At 46.9% G+C, this 23,993-nt stretch overlaps 1 protein-coding gene across 1 annotated transcript in view; it reads right to left on the minus strand.

Moving 5' to 3' along the window:
* The window catches only part of VIT (vitrin), a gene marked incomplete at its 5' end in the record, with an annotated part of 41,851 nt that overhangs the window by 7,031 nt on the left and 10,827 nt on the right, over positions 1 to 23,993 (minus strand). The window contains 8 exons of the mRNA XM_082481915.1: positions 372 to 434; positions 5,994 to 6,041; positions 10,625 to 10,687; positions 11,339 to 11,395; positions 11,497 to 11,535; positions 19,610 to 19,660; positions 20,305 to 20,511; positions 22,318 to 22,398. Of these exons, the coding sequence (XP_082338041.1) occupies positions 372 to 434; positions 5,994 to 6,041; positions 10,625 to 10,687; positions 11,339 to 11,395; positions 11,497 to 11,535; positions 19,610 to 19,660; positions 20,305 to 20,511; positions 22,318 to 22,398 (609 nt within the window). The remainder of the gene's footprint in view (positions 1 to 371; positions 435 to 5,993; positions 6,042 to 10,624; positions 10,688 to 11,338; positions 11,396 to 11,496; positions 11,536 to 19,609; positions 19,661 to 20,304; positions 20,512 to 22,317; positions 22,399 to 23,993) is intronic.

Raw genomic sequence — 23,993 nt, forward strand, 5'->3', positions numbered from 1 at the left:
TAACCCTGGCCGCAACACACTGGCGTGCTGTCCTCTGCCATCGACGCCCCGGAGCGAAGCTCTGCCCCCCAGGAATGTAGAGCTGAATACTGCCTGGGAAGAGGCAGTGGTGAGCAGCCACCACCTCCCTGCCCAGGTAAGCTAAATCTCGGCTGTTATTTCTTTCCCTGTAGAAGCAAAAACCAACTACATGTATGAGAGGGGTCGGCAAAGAGTGCTTGTTGTTTCTCTGTAAAGGAAAAATGCGTTCCTTGAGTTTCTTAGGCTTTCTCCAAAACTTACCTTTTGCTATTTAATTTGAACGCATTCTAGCAATGTGTAATTAATTAAATGGTATCACTTAATTATGAAATTAATTTTGATGTACATACTTGGATTCCCTTGGGAGATGGACTCCAGCGGCTTTGGATTCAGTTCTTCCTTTGAACTGAAGCCTGGAGAGAGGAAGGAAAGGCTCAGTCAGTGTGTGCTTGGTGGCTGCCCTTGCTCTGGAAGGCAATGAGGTGGCTGCAGAGTCCCCCCTGGCCTGAGGATTGACGTGGGAGGGAAACGAGGCTGGGGAGCACGTCCTTGGAGCTTACCTTTTTCCACCTAGATTGCCTCCAGGATTAAACGAGTGGAGGCATTTCTAGAAGTGCCACCAAAATCTCTCCAAGCACCAACTTTGGTTCCCCTTTGCAAGTCAGTCCCCTCCCTGCCAGGGCTTGAGAGCAGTGCGCATAAGTAGAGGGTTCCTCAGGTGCAGAGACTGATGACCATGGTGTGGGCTGGTGGCCTCCCAGCACTTTGTCCCTGAGAGAACTGGCACTGCCACCCCGCTGGCTTGTTGTGCTTCACCCGTGCTTTACAATGAGCTGTGCAATGTCCGAAGCAGACAAGCGACAGATTTAGCCCATTGCTTTTCTGCCTGGAGACGAAGGCACGGGCAGCGGCTCACCCCACCGCGTTACAGCTGGGGAAGCAATGCAAGCCACAGCTCCTCAGGTGCTCCTGGAGGCCTGGGTTATTTTGGAAGCACAAAAGAAATAGGGTAAATGGTGGCAGAGAGCTGCAGTCAAGTCACGGGTAACAGTCTCATGGGTTACTAGTGGATTTTAGCTAAGGCCCCAGCTGAGATATTTGGATGGTAGCAGCCTTGGGAACATGAGTTTATGTCCTTGTGAGATGCACTGACTGACAGGGCATCATTAGGCTGGTGTCAGAAGGTTTGAAAATGCAAAACTTCACTCATGACTTGAACGTCTGGTGAGAGTCTCCTACAGCATAGCATCTCCCTCCTGAGCAAGGGCAAAGAGTTGTTTCTTTCCACTACAACACGACAAGATTAAGGGGATTTAGCTGGGATAATCCTCAAAAGAGACAGCAATGATCAGACAAGCCCCTAACTGAATGCTCACCAAGGAAGCAGTTTGTCAAAACAACAGCAGAATGGCTTAATATTTTTGTAAACTGCGCATTCATTTTTATAAAAAAAAAAAAAAAAAAAAAAAAAAGGAGGAGGAAGACTTCCTTAAATCTTCATCACCAAATAAGTTGAGAAAAGACTACAAACTTCAGAGAGACAGTAAAAATGTAGCTTTAGAAAGCATGAGCTTAATATAGAAAAAAGATGAGAAATTACTAGGTGCCACGGAGTTTGTCTCTCCACAGCAGCCAGCCACGAGCAAGCCAAGCACGGGAGCATCAGTGTATGTAAAGAGAGCAGGCGGCAAAGGGACATCAGTGAAGGTCACCACTTAAATATGACGGGAGGTGTAACAGCTCTGAGCTCATGCACCGCCTAAGCTGGTTGCTAAAGATATTAATGACCAAGCCATAATAATGCAGAAAACAGCCAAGAAAACGTGGGGGGAAATACCGGCTCCAGCTCCCTCCATCACCACTCATTTCCATTCCAGTTACATCTAATGATCCACCCCTCAAAAGGGGCAAATACAACTACTTTGAGTCCTTCCACCCATGTGCTGAAAGCTGTGCATAGTTTTGGGTCAGGGACAAAGTTTGTATTAAGTCTGAGTATGCAGTGCTTAATGTAAAGCTGACCTGATGCCCTGCTGGGGAGGCCACAGCACACGCTGCAGCATCCCCATGGGACAGAAAGGTCGCTTTGGCCTCTTGTTTGGTCTCAGCTGCCGGTGAAGAAAGTTTCTACTGCAGGGACTAAACAGACCTGTGCGATTTTCTCCGCTTTGCGCACCCCCAGGCATCTGCTGTTGCCTGTTGCTAGAGACGGGCCACTAACCTAGCTGGAGCACTGGGCTTGGCCTTGTACAGGAGCCCAGCCGGTTGCGTATGAATGAAATAGGTAAAGGGCACAAAGATTAGCCCTGCTTTGTTTACGGCAAGAGCTACTGATTTCTTTGTGTGTTTTGTTTGAGAATTTCCCTCGTTATGACCAGCTGGATTAGAACAGCCCCAGGGATGGTGTCGCTTTTTGTCACGGCACCCACGGTGCCCAGCGGTGCCTGCAGCCCCTGTGCACAGCATCCCTGTGCTCCTACCCAAGCTTTGGAGCAGATACCTTCTGGACAGGGCACACGGGCTCTCCACCCATCCCGACACTGGCTCTAGTGTCAGACATGCCTCACCCCCACTGTTAGAGCCGGTCTTCTCTTGCCAGAGCAGGCTGGCCTCATGCGAAGGTGGGCTGGCAAGCCAGGCTCCAGCTGGCTCTGTCGCTCCTGGCTGGATGTTGTCCAGCACGTTGCTGGCTTGTGCCTCTTGTCCTTCCCCTCCTCTGCACACTTGGGATGAGGTCCCAGGAAAGGAGCAGGGGAGAGGGCTCCTGGTGGTGAGCGCTTGCCCACAGGAGGCCCATAGGGATGGCGGAATAGCAGCATGGTGGTGCTGGGGCAGCACACCCTGAGGCTGGGCACTGGCTCCCAGCTGAGGAAAAGTGATGTTTTTGGAACAGGAGTGATGCAAAACAGCTCTATCCAGTGACATCTGCTGCAGAAAACATTTCTGACCTGTCCCAGGCCTGAAAGTCTTGCTGCCAGAGACCAAATCTGCCTTTGGCCTGGGAAGGGCACAAGGCAAATCTTGTGGAGATGCAGCTGCTGGTCCCGAGGGACAAACACTCTGCCATGTGCGGCACTGCGGGGCGCGGGTGACTGAAGAGCATTTTAACTGAAAACAATTGACGGGAGCAAACCCACCAGCTGCAGGCATGGAGAGGCAGGAGCGTGACCTGAGGAGGCACCACTGGCATGAGGTGCAAGCAGCAGCTGGCGGTGCAGGGAGAGGAAACAGGGTTAGAGGTGGAGAGCGAATTTTGGGCTTAGGCTGGTGTGTGTCTGTGGCTACTCCTTGGATAAATGCCAAGGAGGGCAGTTCGGCAGCCAGGCAAAGTAAAATGACAGAACAGGAGCTGCAGGAGAACATTTTGAAGGAAGTGGCCATGGGGCCAAGTGTTTCTTGCAGGCTGGGGCTGGGCTCTGCACTCATGTCTAGTGCCCCTGCTGCTCCTCCAGCAGCCACGGCCTCCCAAACCTCGGAGAGGAAATGCTTGCCAGTATGATTGGGCAACGTCCCCTCTCTGCCCTTGCTTTGCCTGTGTAGGTAAATGTGTGTAAATGCCTGCAGGCACAGTCCTGTGGACACTTTCAGGTGGTGCAAACCAGCCCCACTGCCCAAAGGCAGAGTCCTCCTTTCACCAGGTATCCTCCCGCCTGCTCCTGCCCCGCCACCAGCCCCTGTGCCTGCCTGGGGTCGGTGGGACGCGAGGAGAAGGGGGACATAGCGGAGTTAAACTGGGAAGAAAGAGAAAGGTTAATGATGGGCTGGATCAGCTCCCTGACAAAGCTCACCCTCTGGCCATGCAGGTGCCTGGGCAGAGGGTGGCTGGGAGGCAAGACAGTTCGTTTTGCTGGCAGCACTGGCTTATGGTGGGTTTATCTGATGCAGGAGTTATGGGTGACATGAGAGAGAGAGAGAGAGATAAAGGAAGCAATGACTTGGACCCGTACATAGTCTCTCTTTGTGAGCCGTACGGATGAGAATGATTGTGGTTTTTTCTTTACATCCTGAAATAGTCGGCAGCTTGCCCTCCTGACTGCGTATGTTCCAGTACAGGCTTTAATTACATGGGCACATAACAGTTCCTCAGTAATAGACCAAAGCCGTGCTTCATCCTGCAGCCTGCACACCGCATACCTCACATGTGCCAGCTTGGTAACCCATATGTGCAGTTCTCCCCGCTTGCCTTATTTGCAGAACAGAAAGTAGGTGGATTTAACACTGTAGTGAAATCAGATATTAACGTGTGCCATCCATTTTAACAACTAAATTGTATAGGGAAGCTAATTCATAGTTATCTGCCTCATGCATTTATCTGCATCCAGTACAATCTGTATCCCTTACCCAGGCATACCTCTGACATTAGCTTTGTCGGTACGGAAAACCCGAGTGTAGGCGATGCAGCACTCTTCATTTTTATTTGCCAGTGCAATTACAAGTTCTTGAAGGTTGTGGGTCAGCTGGCTGATTTGTGCTTAGTGTAACAATAAGGTCACCCACCAAATAATCTTCCCCAACTAGTTGGGGAGGTGGTCAGTCTCTATGGGCCTCCCTGTACTGCCCGTCCAATTTAATGTTCTTATTGCCATGGGAATTTCAACTTGCTGCATGGGCAGTCTACTCCATGCTAATTAAAGTTCCCTTCGCTGATTGTCACAGCTGTCCATGCTGATTAAACTTCCCATTCATTTAAGTAAGACAGCAGTGACTACATCCACGCCAGAAACCATTCCTTTGAAGTGACAATCTGAATTCATCAGACGTTATCACACTAGTCTACGCAGGCACTTCAGTTGCTGAGAAACTATTATTACAACATCCCTTCCCCCATGCCCAACCTCTCATTGCATTTAATGCAATCTGTCATTTTCTGCCTCAAAATACCCCTCTGCACCCCTGGCCCTAGCGTGTAGCTTTTTCTAAAGAAGCACACTGATGGCTTAAGCTACAGAGGATAGAAACACTTCTTTTTCTGGCTCAGACTGCTGCTGCTGGAGAAGGGAGATCTGTTCGTGTTTGGGACGATGCAAATTTTGACTCAACAGCCACCGTTGCTGACATTGGACTTGCAAGCTAATGCATATGGACTATACTGCTTGTCACAGCCAGTGCAAGGATTAGTCATGCCTCAGCTTTGAAGTAAGCAGATTGTTCAAGGGAATGGTCTTTACAAGGGCCACCAGCACGGCCCTCTCCAGCAGCAAAACTGGTGATGGAAAAGACAGCTTATGAGGGGCTGGACCATCCAATATAAGAGAAAGAGTACCCTGCCATGAATTGGCCTGTAGTTTGTGTAGTCTGCTTTAAATGTTCCTGATGAAAGGCATCCCTTAAATGTTGAACACATAGAACGTGCAGTTGGTAACTGCTCCTGAATAAGGGTTGCACAAGTCTTGGTTGTCTTGCTACTTGAGGCTGCTACAAATGTAGGATTTTTTTTCCCTCACCAGTAATTACAAAAATGTTGTCATCTCCATATTGTCAATTTTTAAGGCTAAAATATCACAAAATTTCAATGATGCTCATTATTCTTTATGCGCAGCTTAAACTCTCCTTTTCTTATCTGAATGTCTTTCCTAAGTACTTTGACATCAGAATAATCTGTCATCTTCTTCACTGATTGCAGCTCTAGACTGTTATCCCAACCGTGTCATGCCCAAAATACCTTCTTATTTACAAAAGGATTTCAGTAGCCAGAACCCCTTTCCTGTAGTGTAGCTGCCAACTCTTTCCAGAGCTCATCTGTAATGTTCCTGCTTTAGGCAGGAACTCGAGACTGTTGCAAGCACAGAATAGTTTCAACTATTAAGATGTAAAGAACATACTTCATTTATCATTTTAAATATTGTAATTACTCCTTAAAATGAGATTGTTATCAGCAGTGTCATGGGCCTGATGAATAGATTTAGCTTTTTCCCACGTGTGATGGAAACCCAGTATTCCCAGACCAGTTACTAGATGCTTTAGATATTTACCTGTGTCAAAAATGCCCAATCCAGGTTTCCACAAGTCTGTTTCCATTGCTTTCACACATGAAAGAGAAGAAAAATTATTACTGAAAATAATGGAAGTACTAGAGATTACAAACTTCTGACTCAATTTAGAAAAGTCAATTGATACAGTGAATTATCATTAACCACTAGGAGCTAGGGAAATCGGTAAACCTGGAGACCTTTATGCACACATTTCAAGCCATATCTATGAGTTATCACTGCCTCCAGAGCACTACTCTTTTTTTAAAAATTATTTTAAATACATCTCTAGATTGGTTTTGGTCTTGTTGCTCTAAATTGCATTGATACTGAGGCAAGTATACTGACTTCAGTATAGTTTTTCTTGGCTTAGGTTGTTTTCCACTGAAAATCTATGAGTAGCTCTCATCTACAGATTTCTCTATCCCCTCAGCCCATCCAAACACAAAGAAGTTGTCTAAATTTTGCTTGCAGCCTATCAGGCATGGAAAACTTCATCAGAATTGCTGCTTTCATAAATAAACCCCAAAGTGTTTGTGTTTGGAGCCTGCTGAAGAGCTTTCCCCAAAAGCAGTGTTTTGCTCTGGGTTACAGCCAGATGAAAGCCCTTGCAGCTGACTAGGACAGGAACAGTACCAAGGAGCACTGGTGAGATCCTTCACCCCCCACAGTCCCTCTCCAGGTTTGTTCAGAGTGGTTTGCAAAGAAATGTATCTCAGGCCCATTGAATCCATGCTGCCTCCCGTGTCTGAGTTTCCCTGCTCAGACTGGCAGCTGGTGTGCTCTTGACTAGAGCCAGGGGGTGAACCACAATGTAGGTTTGGAAAAAGTCATGGGATTACCAGTGTCCTCCAGCCCAGTGAGAGCACTGACCTTGTCCTTAGGTTGTCATCCCAGTGAGGAGCTATCAGCTTCTCTTTGGGAGGGAAACTTGCTGCTTGAGACAGATGGCTGAATAAGATGTGTGGTCTCCCTTACGCTAGGAGGAACTGTGTCATGTTGCATTGCTAAGGTGATTTTTCCAGACCACCTTCCCTCTTTATGCTGAGGACTGCTTAGACACCCTGTGAAGCATCTAAAAACTAAGGAAAGTGAAGGGCTGAGAAGTCAGTCATGATACACATAGAGTTTTGCTGTGATTTTGCTTAGGAGGAGAAGCAGGGTGAAGGAAGGGCAGGCCTGGGAGGAGGAATATTCCTAGTTTATTGTCCACCTGGGCAGGGTTGTTTGCCAGAATTTTGTACGTGCCTCAGCAGAGTCATAAGGAAACAGTAGCAACTGGAGCTAGGGCTGCTGGTTGCGGAGCAGGAGGACCCTATCCATAGAGAAGAGCTGGCTCTCGTTTGTTATCAGAGCAGCCAACGTGTCTTCTGAATGCTGTCACTAAGAAGAACAACAGATTTCAGTGAAAGCAGCTTGTGAATAGATAATCTCAACAGGTGTGCTTCACCCTCCCAGGGTGGAGGAGCACCCAGTGACTGCAAAAAGAAAAGAATCACATGAAGCTACTTTTCATCCTGATTAGTTGAAAAAAACCAGCCAAAGGGCAAATCATGAAGACGACCCTGCACTTCCTGAGTCTTCTGTACAAATATGCTGCAGTGGAAAACGTGCTTAAAGTGGTAGGAACTGCATGGCGTGTGGAACCAGCCAAGGCGCTGTGCAGAGATATGCCTATTTTTCTATTCTTCATAAGCAGGGACATAAGCTGAAAGATGCAGAGCAATGGAATGTGCCTGTCCCATGTATCACAGATTTGCTTCTGCTGCCAGCTAATTGCCAGGGACTATCCTCAGAACACAGGCTCCTCTAACCTCTCTGACTCTGTAAGCTCAAAAAAGACAGGCAGATGTTTTTCAGAAAGACAGACAGATGCTGCAAAAGGAAAAGACTGTTTTTTGCCACTAGGAGCAATGCTGAAGTTTTTCTAGATTCACTCTTCTCAAGAACTACTTCAACTCCAATTACTGCAGGTGCTTTAACCTGTCCCAATCCCCATGGGTGAGAGCTGTCTATTGCTTCTTCAAGCAGTCTTCTTGTCACTCACACCCTTTCAAAACTTTACGTGGTGAGAAAGCCCCTGGTTTTCCTTCTTAATGCCAAGGATTTTAGGTAGCTGGCTGCAAATACGGAGAATATCCAGCTTTCTGAGTGACCAGTAAATCCAGGCAAAAGCTCTGTTTCTTGCATGTAGTCCTAGACACATAACAAAGCAAGCTGTCAATGAAATGCATATCTGAAAGGGAAATTATTATTCTTATAAGTATCTAGGTTGGGTTTTTTTCCCCCCACTTGATGATGCCCATAAAAATGAAGGGTTGATTTTCAAAATACTCCAAGACTGGTCTTTAAATAAAAAAAAAGAGATGACTCCACCACCACAACTCTTCAGTATAATCGTCTTGAAAAAAGATTGTGAGCTAAGTGATTACGGGCTTTCGAGAGAGTTGATGGGCATTGTCAAGAGCTTAGAAGAGTTGGGACCTACTGAAGAATGTGCTACAAGAAACTGCACAGGCAACTGATGCTGTGGGTGTTTCCCCAGCACACCCTGTTGCTAACCTGAGCCGATGAGAGGAAGTTCTTCGACAGCCTGGCAAAACCCGCAGAACTGATCGCTGTTGTTTGCAGAACAGCGTCTGCATGCTTGGTAGGATCAAGAAAAACAAGTCTCCTTTCCAAGAAGGCAAGGAGTTGTTCAGAGTTTCCCTTTGATCGTTAGAAAAATTGGCTGCTTGGAAGCAACACATCTGAGCTGCCAAAACCTGGGCTGAAAAAAAGATCAGGGCTCATTGGGAATATTTCAAGTATGTGTTTGTGGGTTTTTCCCTTCTTGTTCTGTGACGGAGAAAACAGAATCATTCGTGATGGAAAATTTGTGCTTTGTAATCGCCTTCAGGGAGACCTTAAGGTGCCTTAAGCAATTAGGTGAGGTCAAACTCTGATGTTGATTTAAGATTCAAGCACTGTGTTCCCCTGCTTCTCTGGCAAAGATTCAGCTAGCCAGCACTTCCTTTGGTCCAGGTGCTAGGGCTCTTCCCATTGCCGCCCTGCCAGGAAGGCAGGTCTGTCACCACAGGCTATCCCTGCCCTATATGTGGTCAGTTAATTAGTGTGTTTGCCATGACTGGCACGTTTACAGGCAACATATTTGCTCTGCTGTTCTACACAGGTCAATATTGCCCCTCTACTTCCCCTCTGCATTTTGACATGGGCAAGGGGCGTTGAGGGAGCACAAAACCCATGAGATCAGAAAAAAAAAGAAATGGCTGGGACATCAGTATGGCCAAGAAGATATGAGAAGGACAAACACGGATGGAAACCAGAGGGAAGTGGAGACTGCAACAAGGAGGAGAGGTATATAAGTGAGGGAACAGAGTGAATCTTAGGAGGAGGAAGAGTGTATCCATTTTAAATATGCTGCAACTAGGTCATCTATGAGTTGTCATTTAATGGGGTGATTGCTGGGGAAAATTTCTTGGCTGGTATTATCCAGAAAGTCCTACTGCATAATAACATCCTTTAACCTCAACATCAATGACCGCTTTGCTCGCTCCTGTTGCAATACTCCTCCTGTGCTTCCCAGCTCTCTCCAAAGCCCTCAGGGCCCCAGGGGCACCCTCAGGCTCTGCAGCCTCTCCCTCCCCAGGGGCTTCAGCTGCCTGTGCTTGAGGTCAGCTCCACCACAGCACAGCTCTGTTGCCCTGGCCCAGGCTTGGGTGCGAGGGCGGTGTGTGAGAAAGGGCTGTGGGAAGCATCCCTGGGGGCCTCCACCCGCACTGCTCGGGGATGGCATGGAAGCACATACCCTTCCCTTTGCTCCTGGCATCTGTGCCTAGTCCTGTACCTTGCGATCCCAATCCTGACCTTGCCTTGCTGGTCTGGTGTCCTGCCTCAGTTGGTCAGACCTGCCTTATCGCTGGGGCTGTTGGCTGACCCTGTGTACCACCACTGGACCTGCTCTGCTCTTCTTGTTGGATCTCTGTGGGTCTGCGGCTCTTGTTGGTGAGGTACAGCCCTGCCTACCTTGCTGCCACCCTGGCTCCCATCCCTCACCCAGCTCTGGCTGCTCCTGGACAAAATTTGCTGTCCTGTCAAAGGAGAGTTAGTGTTTATATGTGGATTGGGGGCTCTGGAGCCCTGGGAAGTTGTCGGTGGCCTTGCAGAATGGCCGCTGAAGGGGCTGCTTGCTGGTGAAGGACGGTGAATTGCACAGCCCAGGAGGAAGGAAAGTACAGGTGATGTTTCTACTCTCAGTATTAAAGGCAACCTCTATGGTCACAATCAGCCTGGAGGCTCCTGGGAACAAGAGGAACAGAAGATTTAGCTCGATAGCAGATCTGATAGGCTGCACAGAGCAGGTTTTTGTGTCTCATTTTGATTAACAAATAAGGAAAATCACAAACACTGTGGTTGATGTTGATTCCCACGGCCTGAAACAACAGCTCGCCAGTGACTGAGCTGTCCTTTGCCTTTCGCATTCAGGAAGCTGCTAGTTGGCATTCAGCGCATGAGGCTTGCACTAGTCCTCCGCCAGGGCACACAAAAACGATTTCCAGTACTGCTTGAGGGCTAATTTTGGGTTGCTAAAACTATGAAAGAGCAGAAAATCTGCTGCTAGCAATCTTGCTCACCCAGGTGGGCTGGAGAGCTGGCAGCCCTCTGGAAGGCAGCAACAGGCTCTTGGCGCTGAATACCTGCGTGATCCGACAAAGAGGAGAGAGGTTAGATGCCAGCAGGTGAGGAGAGAGAAGCACGATCACAGGGGATGCGATGGCCCCAAACTCTCTTTCTGCACATGTTTTCAAAACAAATGGAAAAGGAAGATGGAAAAGGAAGATGGAAACTATGGATTTTAAAAAAAAAAATTTAAAAGCTGAAAGAGGTTGGCAAAAGCAGAATAGTTTAAATGTCGGTAAGGTGCTGCACAGTGCAGCTATTCACTGGTGCACTGGAACAGCTGGTAGTGGGTCCTGAGATGCTGGTCATGCTCATGGCCTGGAAACTGAAAACACGTGTCTCCTCTCAGGTCACATCCTCATCCCCCAAACTTACCCAGACACAAAGTTCCCCTCTTGTTTTGCAACAGTAAATGTTATAAAAGGCCTTTATAAATGGTTTTAGAATACTATTTTGAGGACAAGTCTAAGTTTAATTATTCCTGTTTCATTTTTTTCTTAAAAGTTACACTATTGTCACGCAATAACCAGTGTGATGCCTGCTCTCACTGCATCCAGCTACGAACGTGGTTAGGAGTGAAAAATAGTGCATTACTGCATGGCTCAGTAGATGTGAGTGGTGAAACTAGCTACAGGTAGGAATTAGAGAAGGGATTGTAATGCCTTTACCTGTATTGGGTCGTAAAAGATTCCTTTTACTTGCAGATGTGGAAGACCCCCTGAATGCTTTGAAAATATTATATTGATTAGTACGTGGAAAAGTCCCAACCCCAAGGTTTTCTAGTATTCTAGCATTACAAATCTACTATTATTAATTTAAGACATACCTGTATTCTGTCCTCTTCCTTGTGCAGCCTGAACCTGTCCTAAGTAGACATCAGAAGGGAAAAGCATGATTTACACTGTTTGGTTCAGAACTGGCTTTTTCACTGAGTCTTGTTTTATAGCTATCAGAGTTAATGGTTCGTATATAGATACTTTTCATTAATATACTTTCTCAGAGGTTAACTATATATTTTGAGCCCACTTAAAAAACGATTGCCTTGCTCTGTCTGTCATATAGATTAGCCTAGTTAACATTCCCTTCCACTATGAGTATTACTTACACAGCTTGCTGGTCTGCGTTTAAAAGGTTTGTAGTTACTGCTGTGATTTGCCTTCCCTTATAACTTTCCTTCTCTCACTCACGCTGGTTATCTTTATTTTTTTCTATTTCAGTACCATCCAATTGTGCTGGTTGCGTGAGGAAGGTAAAAAAAAAGCCCCAAATGCAAAACAACCCTCCAGACCAGATACTACTCTTTCTGCAGAGAGTGAGTGCATACAAGGAAGCAGGCAGACTGTAAATAATGAGACAATGCAAAAATAATGTGGGAGAATTCATGTCTCTGAAATGTCTTCACTGCCGTCTACACAAAAGGCTTTTTTTAAGGTGATTGGGTTATTAAATTCCCATTGTTGAACAATACTAAAGGCTCAAAGCATTTGCAGATGAAAACACGTCTTTAATCATGCCTCACATTTCATTAATTATTTTTAAGAAGCTTGTTAACAACGTTATCCTTTAACAAGCCTTTATTCATTAGTTTTCCCAGAAAGATTAATTCCAAAGCCTGGTGAAATCAGTGGGAATGTTCTAGCTGACTCCTGTGAACACTGGACAGGGGCCCGTGAGATTTTTTTATCAATAAGATATCAGAAATGAGACCATTTTGAATGGTTGTCTCCGAAAACAGGAATTGCTGCTCCCTGGGAACTCGATATTGCAAAATTAGGCGACAGCAAATAGCTTGTGTTTGACCCAAACTCGAACCTTCACGGGCCACTGGAAGCCCTTTGATGGGATTTCTAGGAGCTGTTCTGAGAGGCCTTGTAAACTCTGGATGCCAAAGAGATCCTGTTTAAGGAAATAACAGGCTCATCTGCCAAAGCTGGCAAGGCTTTTAAACTCTGTAAGCTTTTAGCTCTGGCTCCAGATGGACCACAGCTAGCCCAGGCTGAGTTTTCAGGCTGTGGTGGGGAAAGTAGTGTTGTATGGGGTTGTGCAGGGCACGCTTTCCACGTGGGAGACTGGTATGTGCCAAAGAGGTGGAAGAAAATTAACTCTGAGCCTGAGAGCTCGCCTTGTTTCGGGTTTGCCATAACTGGGCCCAAATGTGTATATAACTCCCTTTACGAGGTCAGTAGAAACAGAGTACAAGAGGGTAAGAGAGAGCTTAGCTCAGTATCAGAAGTATTTTATGCCACTTTTAAAATTAATTAACCCTACCCTCCACACCTATGTTAGCAATGTAGATTTCTCTCTATGCTCCTCTTGGCTGTGCTGGGCCTTGGGGCTGTTCCCTCTTGCTGTACCTCCCAAAGGCATGTTACCACCATCCCTGCAGTAAGCTGGTTTCTGCCATGCCTTCGCTGGCTGGGGCAAACATGGTGGTGGTAGAGGCTGAAAGGGTGGAATTGCTCTTCCATGGTCTGTAAGGCTCGTTCTTCCTTCAACTCTGAGATGCCAGTGAGCCTGCAGCGTGTGAATGCGTGTTCATTAAAGCAGAGCTCTGTGCAGGCTGGAGGCTGAGGCAGGACTAGGAGATGGCTGTAACTGGGAATGGACAGTCACCAGGTGAATCCCAAGAACCGGGTCAGAAATGAAAGCAGTGGAGTAGAGAAAGCTTGGTTGGGAGTAAGTCCTGTAGTGAGCAGGGAGGCATGGAGGCAGTAAAGGATGGCAACAGCAGAGAGAGATGCAATTTGGAGTGGACCTTGCAAAATGATAGGAACTGATTTAATAAGGCAAGTGGCTACTCTGTGCACAAAACATGCCTGGCCTTCTGCAACTTGGTCGGCACCTTTGATGGGCTAAGTAGTCAGAGTTAACTTGGGGGGAAAGGCAGCATCCAAAAATAAATGCCAGCTGGTCTCCCTAGTGCCAGGATGGAGCCCTTTACCCAGTGCTTCCTGAGGGTGTGAAACCTGGTGGCCTAGAGGAGAAGAGCTTTCAATGCTTTCTCTAGCACTTGTACTACTGTTGTCTCCCTAGACATTTTTTTTTTCTTTTTTCTTTTTACTACTATAGTAAGTGACAGCTGGGGATGAAAGCCTACAATATACAGTGGTAGGCGGCGCTCAGCTTAGAGTGCCTGTTTGAAAAGACTTGCAACCATTGCCCCGAGCTGGGCACAGACTGCAGGGTAGCGCCTTGCCTGAGGATGCCCAGGCACTCACTGCCTGGTGCTTGGTTGCCAGCTCAGTGCGTCAGTGTGGCACTGAGGATGGTGACATGGTTTATGATTGCAGTGTTCACAGAAGCACTGGATTTATTCCCAACCCTCGTCTAGGGTCCAAGCAACTGTGCAGGAAAGGATTGCTTGAAGAGCTGGGATGGGAGAGGGCAAGTGAGTTTGTTGCCCTTGGGAGTGTGCTTGGTTGACTGCTGCTGGAAAGAGGCAGAAACCGTCGTTGTACCAGAGTGTGGCTGAACTTAATGTTGTGCCCAGAGCAGGAGAGAGTTTGCATCCACTTTCGAAGCCCGCTGCCATTGCTACTTCCCTCTCGGGATTGTCCTTTACTGCACACTGCACTGGTGAAGTGCTGCACTTGCTAGTAGGGCAGATAGGAATAAGCTGTCAAATGTCATCGTAGTCGCATCAGTGGTTTTTTCCTTTAGCAGTTTGGCCACATCAAATCTTTAAAGCAGGGGTCCTGCGATGGAACAGTGCCTCAGATATTTTCCTGTTTCTGTATGTTTGCCAAACAGATGATAAAGGGGAAAGAACAGCAAGAGCTAGGAAAGAGGAGTTTTGCCCCTGCTCTAATGCTCTAATCTGCAAGTCCTGCTTTTCATTTGCCTCTGTGAACTTTTGCCAGTACCAGTGGCTGCAAATGGAAACACCAGAGCTAACAGGAGCCACAGCCGTGCTCATTCTGACTGTGCTCTATTTCAAGGTTATTTACTTTTCAGGCGTCTTTTGCAGGCAAACTACCCATGCCCTGCGAGAGGTAGCTCTGTGAGTCCCTGTGAGCCAAGACAGACAGAAGCATATTTGATTCTGTCCGGTCAAGCCAAACTCTGGTTAAGGCCAACAGCCTCATCAGAAACTCTGGCCTGAATAACAGGCATGAGTCCTAAAGGCTCCTCAGACAGAGAAAACTGATAAACTGCTTTGTGTATGGTCATCATTAGGAAGAAGTTTTTCACTTTGAGGGTGGTGAGGCACTGGAACAGGTTGCCCAGAGAAGGTTGTTGAGGCCCCAACCCTGGAGGTGTTCAAGGCCAGGCTGGATGTGGCCTTGGGCAACCTGGTCTAGTGGGGGGTGTCCCTGCCTATGGCAGGGGGGTTGGAACTCGATGATCTTCAAGGTCCTTTGCAACCTAAACCATTCTATGATTCTATGATCACTTCAAAATTGTATTTGTACTTTCTGTAGGTGTTTTTAGCCCATTCTTCTCTTTAGGAATCAAGAAGAGATCAGGATAATTCAGGAAGCCAGGTACCCAGTACAGACATGCTGGACACGGTCCTAGAAACGAAGTCTGAGAAATCAGAAGTAGGTCTTCATCATTACTCCCGCTCAAAATAACCTGTCCCTAAGTCTAGTCATTTTAATCTTCTGGGAGTTAATTTATGTTTAGAATTTCAGTAAAGAAAATTGTGAAGCAATGTGGATCCAGTGTAACTGGGCTTGCTAGAGAGGCGCCTGGGCATAGTAGCTCAGCAACTGTGGGGCCGAGTGCTAGTACTTTTGAGAATCAGAAGGCCCACCACTCCTCAAGGGCAAAAACTACACACTCATTGGCTTTTCTGAAATGCCTGTACACCAACGTGTGTAGCATGGGGAATAAACAGGAGGAGTTAGAGATCTGTGTGAGGTCACAGGACCATGATCTCATTGCAATTACTGAGACGTGGTGGGATGGCTCGCATGACTGGAACACTGTCATGGAGGGCTATGTTCTCTTTAGGAAAGATAGGCTGGCGAGGCGAGGCGGTGGAGTTGCTCTTTATGTGAGAGAGCAACTGGAATGTATTGAGCTCTCCCTGGGAGCAGATGAAGAGCAAGTTGAGAGCTTGTGGGTAAGGATCAAGGGGCAGAATAATATGAGAGACACTGTTGTGGGTGTCTATTACAGGCCACCTGATCAGGATGGGGTAGTTGATGAGGCCTTCTACAGACAGGTGAAAATCGCCTCACAATCACAGGCCTTGATTCTCATGGGGGACTTCAACTACCCTGATATCTGCAGGGAAGGCCACACAGCTGGGCATGTACAGTCCAGGAGGTTCCTCCAGTGCATTGATGACAACTTTTTGACTCAGGTGGTGGAGGAGCCTACAAGGAAAGGTGCTCTACTGGACCTGGTACTGACAAACAAAGAGGGACTGGTGGAGGATGTAAAGGTTGGGGGCAGACTGGGCTGCAGCGATCAGGAGAAGACAGAATTCAGGATTAAGTGTAGTATAGACAAAATGACAAGTAGAGTTGAAACTTTAAACTTCAGGAGGGCTAACTTTGATCGTTTCAAGGAGTTGCTTGGAGAAATCCCATGGGAGAGGGCTCTAGAGGGTAAGGGGGCTCAAGAGAGCTGGCTGCTATTTAAGCGTCACTTCCTCCAAGCTCAGGATCAGTGCATCCCAAAGAGAAAGAAATCAGGCAAGGGAAGAAGGAGACCTGCATGGCTGAGCAGGGACCTTCTGAAAAAGCTCAGGTGGAAGAAGGGAGTTTACAATAGGTGGAAGAAGGGGCTGACTGCTTGGGAGGAATAAAAGAATGCTGTCAGGGTATGCAGGGAGGAAACAAGGAAAGCCAAGGCAGCCTTGGAATTGAACCTGGCGAGGGATGTCAAGGCCAACAGGAAGGGTTTCTTTAAGTATATAGGAGACAAAAGGAAAACTAGGGAAAATGTGGGCCCGCTGTTGAATGACACAGGTGCCGTGGTGACAGATGATGCAGAGAAGGTGGAGTTGCTAAATGCATTCTTCACTTCTGTCTTCACTGTTCGGGCCAGTCCTCAGGAAACCCAGACTTTGCAGGTAACAGAGAAAGTCTGGAGGGAGCAAGACTTTCCTTTGGTTGACGAGGAGCAAGTTAGAGATCAGTTAGATAAACAGGATATCCACAAAACCATGGGGCCTGATGGGATGCACCCTCGAGTGCTGAGGGAGCTGGGGGAAGTCATTGCTGGGCCGCTCTCCATCATCTTTGAAAGGTCCTGGAGGACAGGTGAGGTGCCTGAGGACTGGAGGATAGCTAATGTCACTCCAGTCTTCAAAAAGGGCAAGAAGGATGACCCGGGAAACTACAGGCCGGTCAGCCTCACCTCCATCCCTGGAAAGATGATGGAACAGCTTGTGCTGGGTATCATCTCAAAGCACCTGGATGAAAAGAAGGTTATCAGAAGTAGTCAACATGGATTCACTAAGGGGAAGTCATGTCTGACTAATCTGATAGCATTCTATGTTGAAGTGAGTAGATGGGTGGATGAGGGGAGGGCAGTGGATGTTGTCTACCTTGACTTTGGCAAGGCTTTCGACACTGTCTCCCACATCATCCCCACATGCAAGCTTAGGAAGTGTGGGCTAGATGAATGGACAGTGGGGTGGATTGAGAACTGGCTGACAGAGCTCAGAGGGTTGTGGTTAGTGGTGCAGAGTCTAGTTGGAGGTCAGTAACAAGTGGTGTCCCTCAAGGGTCAGTACTGGGTCCAGTCCTGTTCAATATATTCATCGATGATCTGGATGAAGGGATAGAGTGTACCATCAGCAAGTTTGCTGATGACACGAAACTGGGAGGAGTGGCTGACATGCCAGAAGGCTGTGCTGCTTTACAGCGTGACCTGGACAGGCTGGAGAGTTGGGCAGAGAGGAACCTAATGAAATTCAACAAGGGTAAATGTAGGGTACTGCATCTGGGGAGGAATAACCCCACGCATCAGTACAGGTTGGGGGCTGACCAACTGGAGAGCAGCTCTGTGGAAAGGGACCTGGGAGTCCTGGTGGACAACAGGATGACCCTGAGCCAGCAATGTGCCCTGGCGGCCAAGAGGGCCAATGGCATCCTGGGGTGCATCAAGAAGAGTGTGGCCAGCAGGTCGAGGGAGGTCATCCTCCCCCTCTACTCTGCCCTGGTGAGGCCGCATCTGGAGTATTGAGTCCAGTTCTGGGCTCCCCAGTTCAAGAAAGACACGGATCTGCTGGAGAGGGTCCAGCAAAGGGCTACGAAGATGATTAGGGGATTAGAACATCTTTCATATGAGGAAAGGCTGAGGAACTTGGGTCTCTTTAGTCTAGAGAAAAGAAGACTGAGGGGGGATCTTATTAATGCTTTCAAATACTTAAAGGGAGGGTGCCAGAGGGATGGGAAGTCTTTTTTCAGTGGTGCCCATTGATAGGACGAGGGGTAATAGGCACAAGCTTGAACATAGGAAGTTCCATCTTAACATGAGGAGGAACTTCTTCACTTTGAGGGTAGTGGAGCACTGGAACAGGCTGCCCAGAGAGGTTGTGGAGTCTCCCACTCTGGAGACATTCAAAACCTGCCTGGACGCTGCCCTGTGCAACCTGTTGTAGGTGACCCTGCTCTGGCAGGGGGGTTGGACTAGATGATCTCCAGAGGTCCCTTCCAACCCTGACCATTCTGTGATTCTGTGACCATTGAAAGACTTGAAAAAGTGAGTGTTTTTTTTTTTTTTTTTTTTCCCATTTTTTGACTAAAGGTTTGGTCTTATTAAAGACAAATACAACCTTCCCACTGATTTCAGTGTTGCCAGAACTTTACCTTCAACGGGCATCTCTCACTGACTGGGGAACCTCAAACAGGGTTTCCTAATTGCGGTTAAAAACAATAATGGCCTCTTCTGTGCTCAGACAGGAATAGGAAATTGAGAGGACAGCAAGAAGCAGGACTAAGTTTACAGGCACATTAGGTACTGAATGATATAGATTCCCACTGAATTTAAACCACTTCAAATTGTGTTGGTACTTCTGTAAATCCTGCCATACACATACCTGCACATTTGATTTAGTAAGACTAACCTCTCCAGCCCCTGCCCTTATTCTGGGCTCACAGCTAAATTTGACTTAATGATGCTTTCCCTCAAGACCTGAATTACCCAAAAGATGCCTGCCCTGCCATGTGCTTGGCTCTGAATTACTCAGCAGCAGGGATTGCTGCAGTTATATGTGTGAGAGCAAAGCTGAGCTCAAGGCACTGAGAAATAGCGACAGAGCATAAAATCTAATGATGGCCCAGCTCCCTTTTCACTCAAAAGCAATCATATCCCCATGCTCAGAAACTTGCAAACCGTTGAAAATACTCTCCTTTACTTGACCGCGCCGCTGAGCAATTACACATTGTATGGGAAAACGCCTCTAAATGCTTGAATTGCAGGCTGTCGGTTGGAATGGGAGCTGGCTTCTGGATTGAGATGCAGAGCTCTGAGCAGCCACTGCTCTGCTGTCAATAACACGAGTGGCACGCCAGGAATAACATCACATTTACGCCAGGCTCAGAACCACAGCCTGAGGTTTTCGAAAGAGCATTGGTTTAACATAAGTTCGTGTTTCAGAGCTCTCAGCCCCAAGTTTAGATGGCTATGCAGCCCTCTGCATCGTGTATCTTACAACTAAATCAAGTCTCCCTTTGAGAGAGTAACGCAGAACGAAGCAGGAGGAGAATATAATTCAAACAACACAAGCTTCGTGTCAAGCTTGGTGAAACCCAGCATTTGTCAAGGCTGAAATGCGCAGATATTCACTTAGAAAGGCTTCCCCAGAGCTGTGGGTGATCAGCATCTTTGACATTCAGGCCAAGCGTCTGTTTTTCAGTTTAAATCCAGACTTGGATTCAGTCGTTGAGTTTGCTGAGGCTTGAAAGGTTATTGAATCATTGCTGCCTTAAAATACACTGTACTGCATGCCTTGTGGCATACTTCTTCACCATACTTACTTGATGCTGCAGCTACCACAGATGCGTATGCTGGGTGGACGCTGGTAGAACCTAAAACCACGAGATTTTAATTTTCAGCTATTCAACCAAATAACCCAATGTTAATGAATAAGAATAAATGGAGAAGGAAAGATTAAGGAAAACCAGGTGTGCAAAAATTATGAGAATTCCCTTACAGTGTTTCCTCTTTAAAATCCACAAGCTGTTACAAAAACTATATTGCAACTTTCATTTATTGAAAGTTGTCACAAAATTAATCCTAAGGTGAGTTTTGACTTACTTGTTGAACTCTCAGTCCAGACACGTGAATCAAAGAACTATTTGTTGACCCCTATACTTGAAAATCATGACAACATTTGGGAATGGAGAGCTTACTCCCACATGAATCAGTTTATATGCTAGTTTATTACATGTAAAGCCATAAATTTACTGCAGATGAGCTCTCATCTCAGAGAATCTACACACGATTGTGTTTATGTGAGGCACGCTAATTTTGCACGTATCTCAAAGACACAACTCTAACTCCAGCCCGTCTGCTGGAATTAATTTTTTTGTCCACTCCTAGTATTTCTACATTGAATTACTGAATTCACAATCCACTAAATCATGGTATATTCAGCTGCGTGCCTTGTTCCTTAAGTTTTAGGAAAGCTGTAGGTCTGGAGGAAAGCAATTAAAACATCCATGCTACTGACCTATATCTCTGACCCTATGCAGTCCAGGTCGAGTCTTGGCTGCAGCTGCAACTGTTGTGGTTCTGGTTGTTGCAGGTGTTGTGGTTAGCTTTGGCGTGGTGGTGGAAGGATCCGTTGTGGTGGTCGTTGGTGTTGGGGTTGTGGTGGCCATTTCTGTAGCTGGTGTTGGCACTGGGGATGTCTGATACTCTCTGCGGACTGCGTCCCCTGTAGGAACATGGACACGACCACTGCAGCTGGATGTGTGACACGACCACTGCAGCTGGATATGTGACACAGATGGAAGCATCATTAATAGTGCTCACTGTTTAAGGTGATCCAGACACTGATGTTCTCCTCAGGATGTCTACAAGCATCCTCATCTGTGGAGCCATCAGTGCCTTCGTTGCTGTGTGGATGTGTAGTGCATATGCCTGTGTGACACTGTATCACTCTGCTCTCCAGAGGGTGCGGACAACAGCCTGTTGTAGCCTTAGTGTTTTCCCGGTACTTTCTCTGCTTTGACCAGGAGCATCTATCAACCTGACAGATGTCTCAGACCTATTAAATTGTTCAACCAGCCAGTTGCAGTTTCCACTTTGCCATCATCTTTTCTCAGTGTAATTAAGCAGTTAGAAAGACCATGCAGATAGAAATCAAGTGACATCTGGAAATCAAAGATGGCCATTCTGAGTCACAAACCAGAGTAAAATATGTGTTGCCCACCACAACACTGAAATTCTTTTGGCAGAAGGGCAACTTTCAGGTAACGGTGTTCCGGGGAGTGGGTCAGAGCCAGAGCAGGGAGGGTTAGGACTTCGGCTGAGGGGAGCCAGGGAGAGCATCACTGACTTATCTAACTTTGACTCATCTCACAGTCGCTACTACTTTTAAAATGCATCATCTGTTGTGAGAACAGTGACAATGCTAGTTGCAAAATTGGCATCCTAAATATCCTTATACGAAATTGTTAACGTGCTTACAGCTCTTTCAAGTCATCGTCTTGAAAAAGAGCCTTCACCCTTATCTTCTCCATCTACAAAATCTGCCCTAAGATATATTCCATGTTCATCTCAGCCTTGCTCCTCTCCTCCCTGCCCGTAGCCTTGGGGATGGCCTGACATGCTGTCTACACTGAAAGGGAATAGTGTGCAGCCTATTCATTGCTGCACAGCACAAGCTTGTATTTTATTGCTGGATGTTCTCCTTTTGGAAAGCATCGTCATGAAACTGTCTGGTGGATTAATTACCACCTAACGCTAGCCAGTGAAAAACTCAGATCTCAGACAGTTTTAATGGGATAATGCTGAAAGAGAGCTCAGAAGAAAAACAAAACAACTCAGCTGAAAAAATCAGTATGAATGGCTCTCTTTGGGCTAAACGGTGCCGTGCTCCACGTTGCTGCGCTAAAAGAAAGAAGGCAGAGGGCACAGTGAGTTTTCCCCTGTGATCTGGTGCTGCTGGAGTGGGGGAGCAGGCCCATCAGCCAGATTTACACCCCAGGCTGCAAGAAGCAAGAGAGCTGGAAACAACAGTATTAGCAGAAAACCCAAGGAAGCAGCATAGTAAGAGCAGAGGAAAGATGTTGCCTTGGTGCATGTTGGCTGGGTTTCTGGTGGCGCCTTTGACCCAAGAGGAGAGCTCTTGAGGGCTAGCTGTTCCCACTGCTCCTGCAGGCAGGGTGCCCAGCTCCCTCACAGTATCTTCAAAGGGTTTGCAGGGCACATGCCCTGCGTAGGAAATTGCCGAGCGCTGTAACGCAGGCTTTTGAAGCGCATGGCACCTGAACTCACCCAAAGCGCAGGCGGAAATTAAACTGAGAGGTTGCCCTCTCTTCTCTGAATTGGCACACGCCCTTCAAGCACCATCACAGGCACTCATGTAAGGGGGTTGGTTTGGTGGGAAAGAGGCTGTAGATAGGAGGCTGGATGGGGGGTGAGGCTGTGTGTTACCAATGTGCTTCCTGTAAGCATCTGCAGGCAGTTTAGACTGGGAGGGGTACAGTAAAAGAGCACCAAGATCCCCAACCCATACCTTGTTCTGATGCTTTTTCCAATGCGTTAGCAGTATCTGCGCTCTTCGCAGCTTTTAGGTCTTGCTCTGGCTTTTTAGGCTCTGAAGCAAAATTAAGCATGTTAGGAAATACAGCTCTGGAAGAAAAAAATGTTAAGCCTCCTATTTAGAGATTATCAGTCCCCAAAGGCAGGCATCCCGTCACCTGGCATTAGGTAGGTCAGTCAGTCCAGTCAGAGCTTTCTCACCAGGCGAGAAAAAGTGATGGCTGGGTGCCTCTAGAAAGTAGTCACCTCGTATTTTTGGTGCCAAATTTAGGCATTTTTACTGCCCAAAAGCTGCTGCCAATGTCAATAGAATTTCTGAAGTGAGCAATAAATTTGGGGTTTTACCACTAATAAACCAATACTTATAAGATTAATGCCTCATGTTGTTGATTTTTCCTCGGAGTAGCAGCGTGTCCTGAGAATCGGGGTCATGGTGTGTGTAGGGTGTTTGGGGAATACCCGCTAACATGCAGTATTTCAGTCACTAATTCATGTTCAGGTGTAGTTCTTTCTTGCCTGACATTGTCAGATCATCACAGGGCCAAATCCTGAATGCCATGGACTGGTTTCGAAGGAAAAGGGAGATTTTTCTGGTCCTGTTTTTTCTTCTAAGACCCGAAGTCATCAAAGTACTTGGAGCATTTATTACAGTTCATTTACTGCTACCCTGCAAAAAAATCTGCCTCTCCTTTTATGTCTGATTGAGTACTAGAGGATTTTGATCTTCCGTATTTTTCTCTTCTCTAGCTATTTTGGCAGCATTGACCTGTTTGAGAAATCACTTCAGGATTAATGGTTTCCTAAAAATGTGTATTATTTTTTAAAACAACAGCTTTTGATTGTTTTTAACCAGCTGTGAATAGTTACAATTTTGGGAAGGTTTTTCTTGCTGCGCCCAGCATTTAGGCAGCACTGTAACCACCAGCAGCATTTGAAGAAATGTCAGGCACTATGAATCTGGTGTCCCTGGGATGAGGACCAGAATTGCATCTCTGACAGCTCATCAGGTGTGAAGCAGGATTTTTCACTAATCTGGCAGCAAGTGACTGTAATCCTCAAAGAAATGCCTTTGCCTCCTACAGATAATGTGTTTAAGTATCCAAGCGTGCAATGTGGTCTCTATAATTTAAATCAGCTTTTTTAAAATTAAGGAATAAGTAGGGAGTCCTCTATCACAAGATGGCTCCAGCACCATCTTAGAGAGACTTTTATCTGAAGAACAAGCCGTTTCTAGCAGAGTACAGCTGAGTACTGGACTGAGGTGACAGGGCTAAGGAGGGCTGACGGGGCCAAGCGGGGCTCGTGGAAGAAGGATTGTGATCATCAGATCTCTTTGCTACCTGCGGGACAGGACTGGGCAAAGCAAGGCAGTAGCATCCTCCAGCACTGAGTTTGATGTAACAGTTATTATTTGCTCCTTTGATCATCCTGGGTTTTCTCTGCGCGCATGCACAGTCTTTGTTGCTATGATTCTAACGCTTTCATTCACACTGTTTGATTCAAGAACAAAGTGAAGGAAACCTCTTGTGTCTTTGGTTTGCTGCAGGAACAGTCTCCTGGTAGTCTGTGTTTCTGCGATGTGACTTGATGCTCCCCATGCCTGTACTGATTCTCATGTGATGTGGGTTTTAGCACTGGTGGAAGAAATTG

Source organism: Vanellus vanellus (genome assembly GCF_965231255.1).
Source record: "Vanellus vanellus genome assembly, chromosome: 3".
In the NCBI taxonomy this organism is placed as follows: Eukaryota; Metazoa; Chordata; class Aves; order Charadriiformes; family Charadriidae; genus Vanellus; species Vanellus vanellus.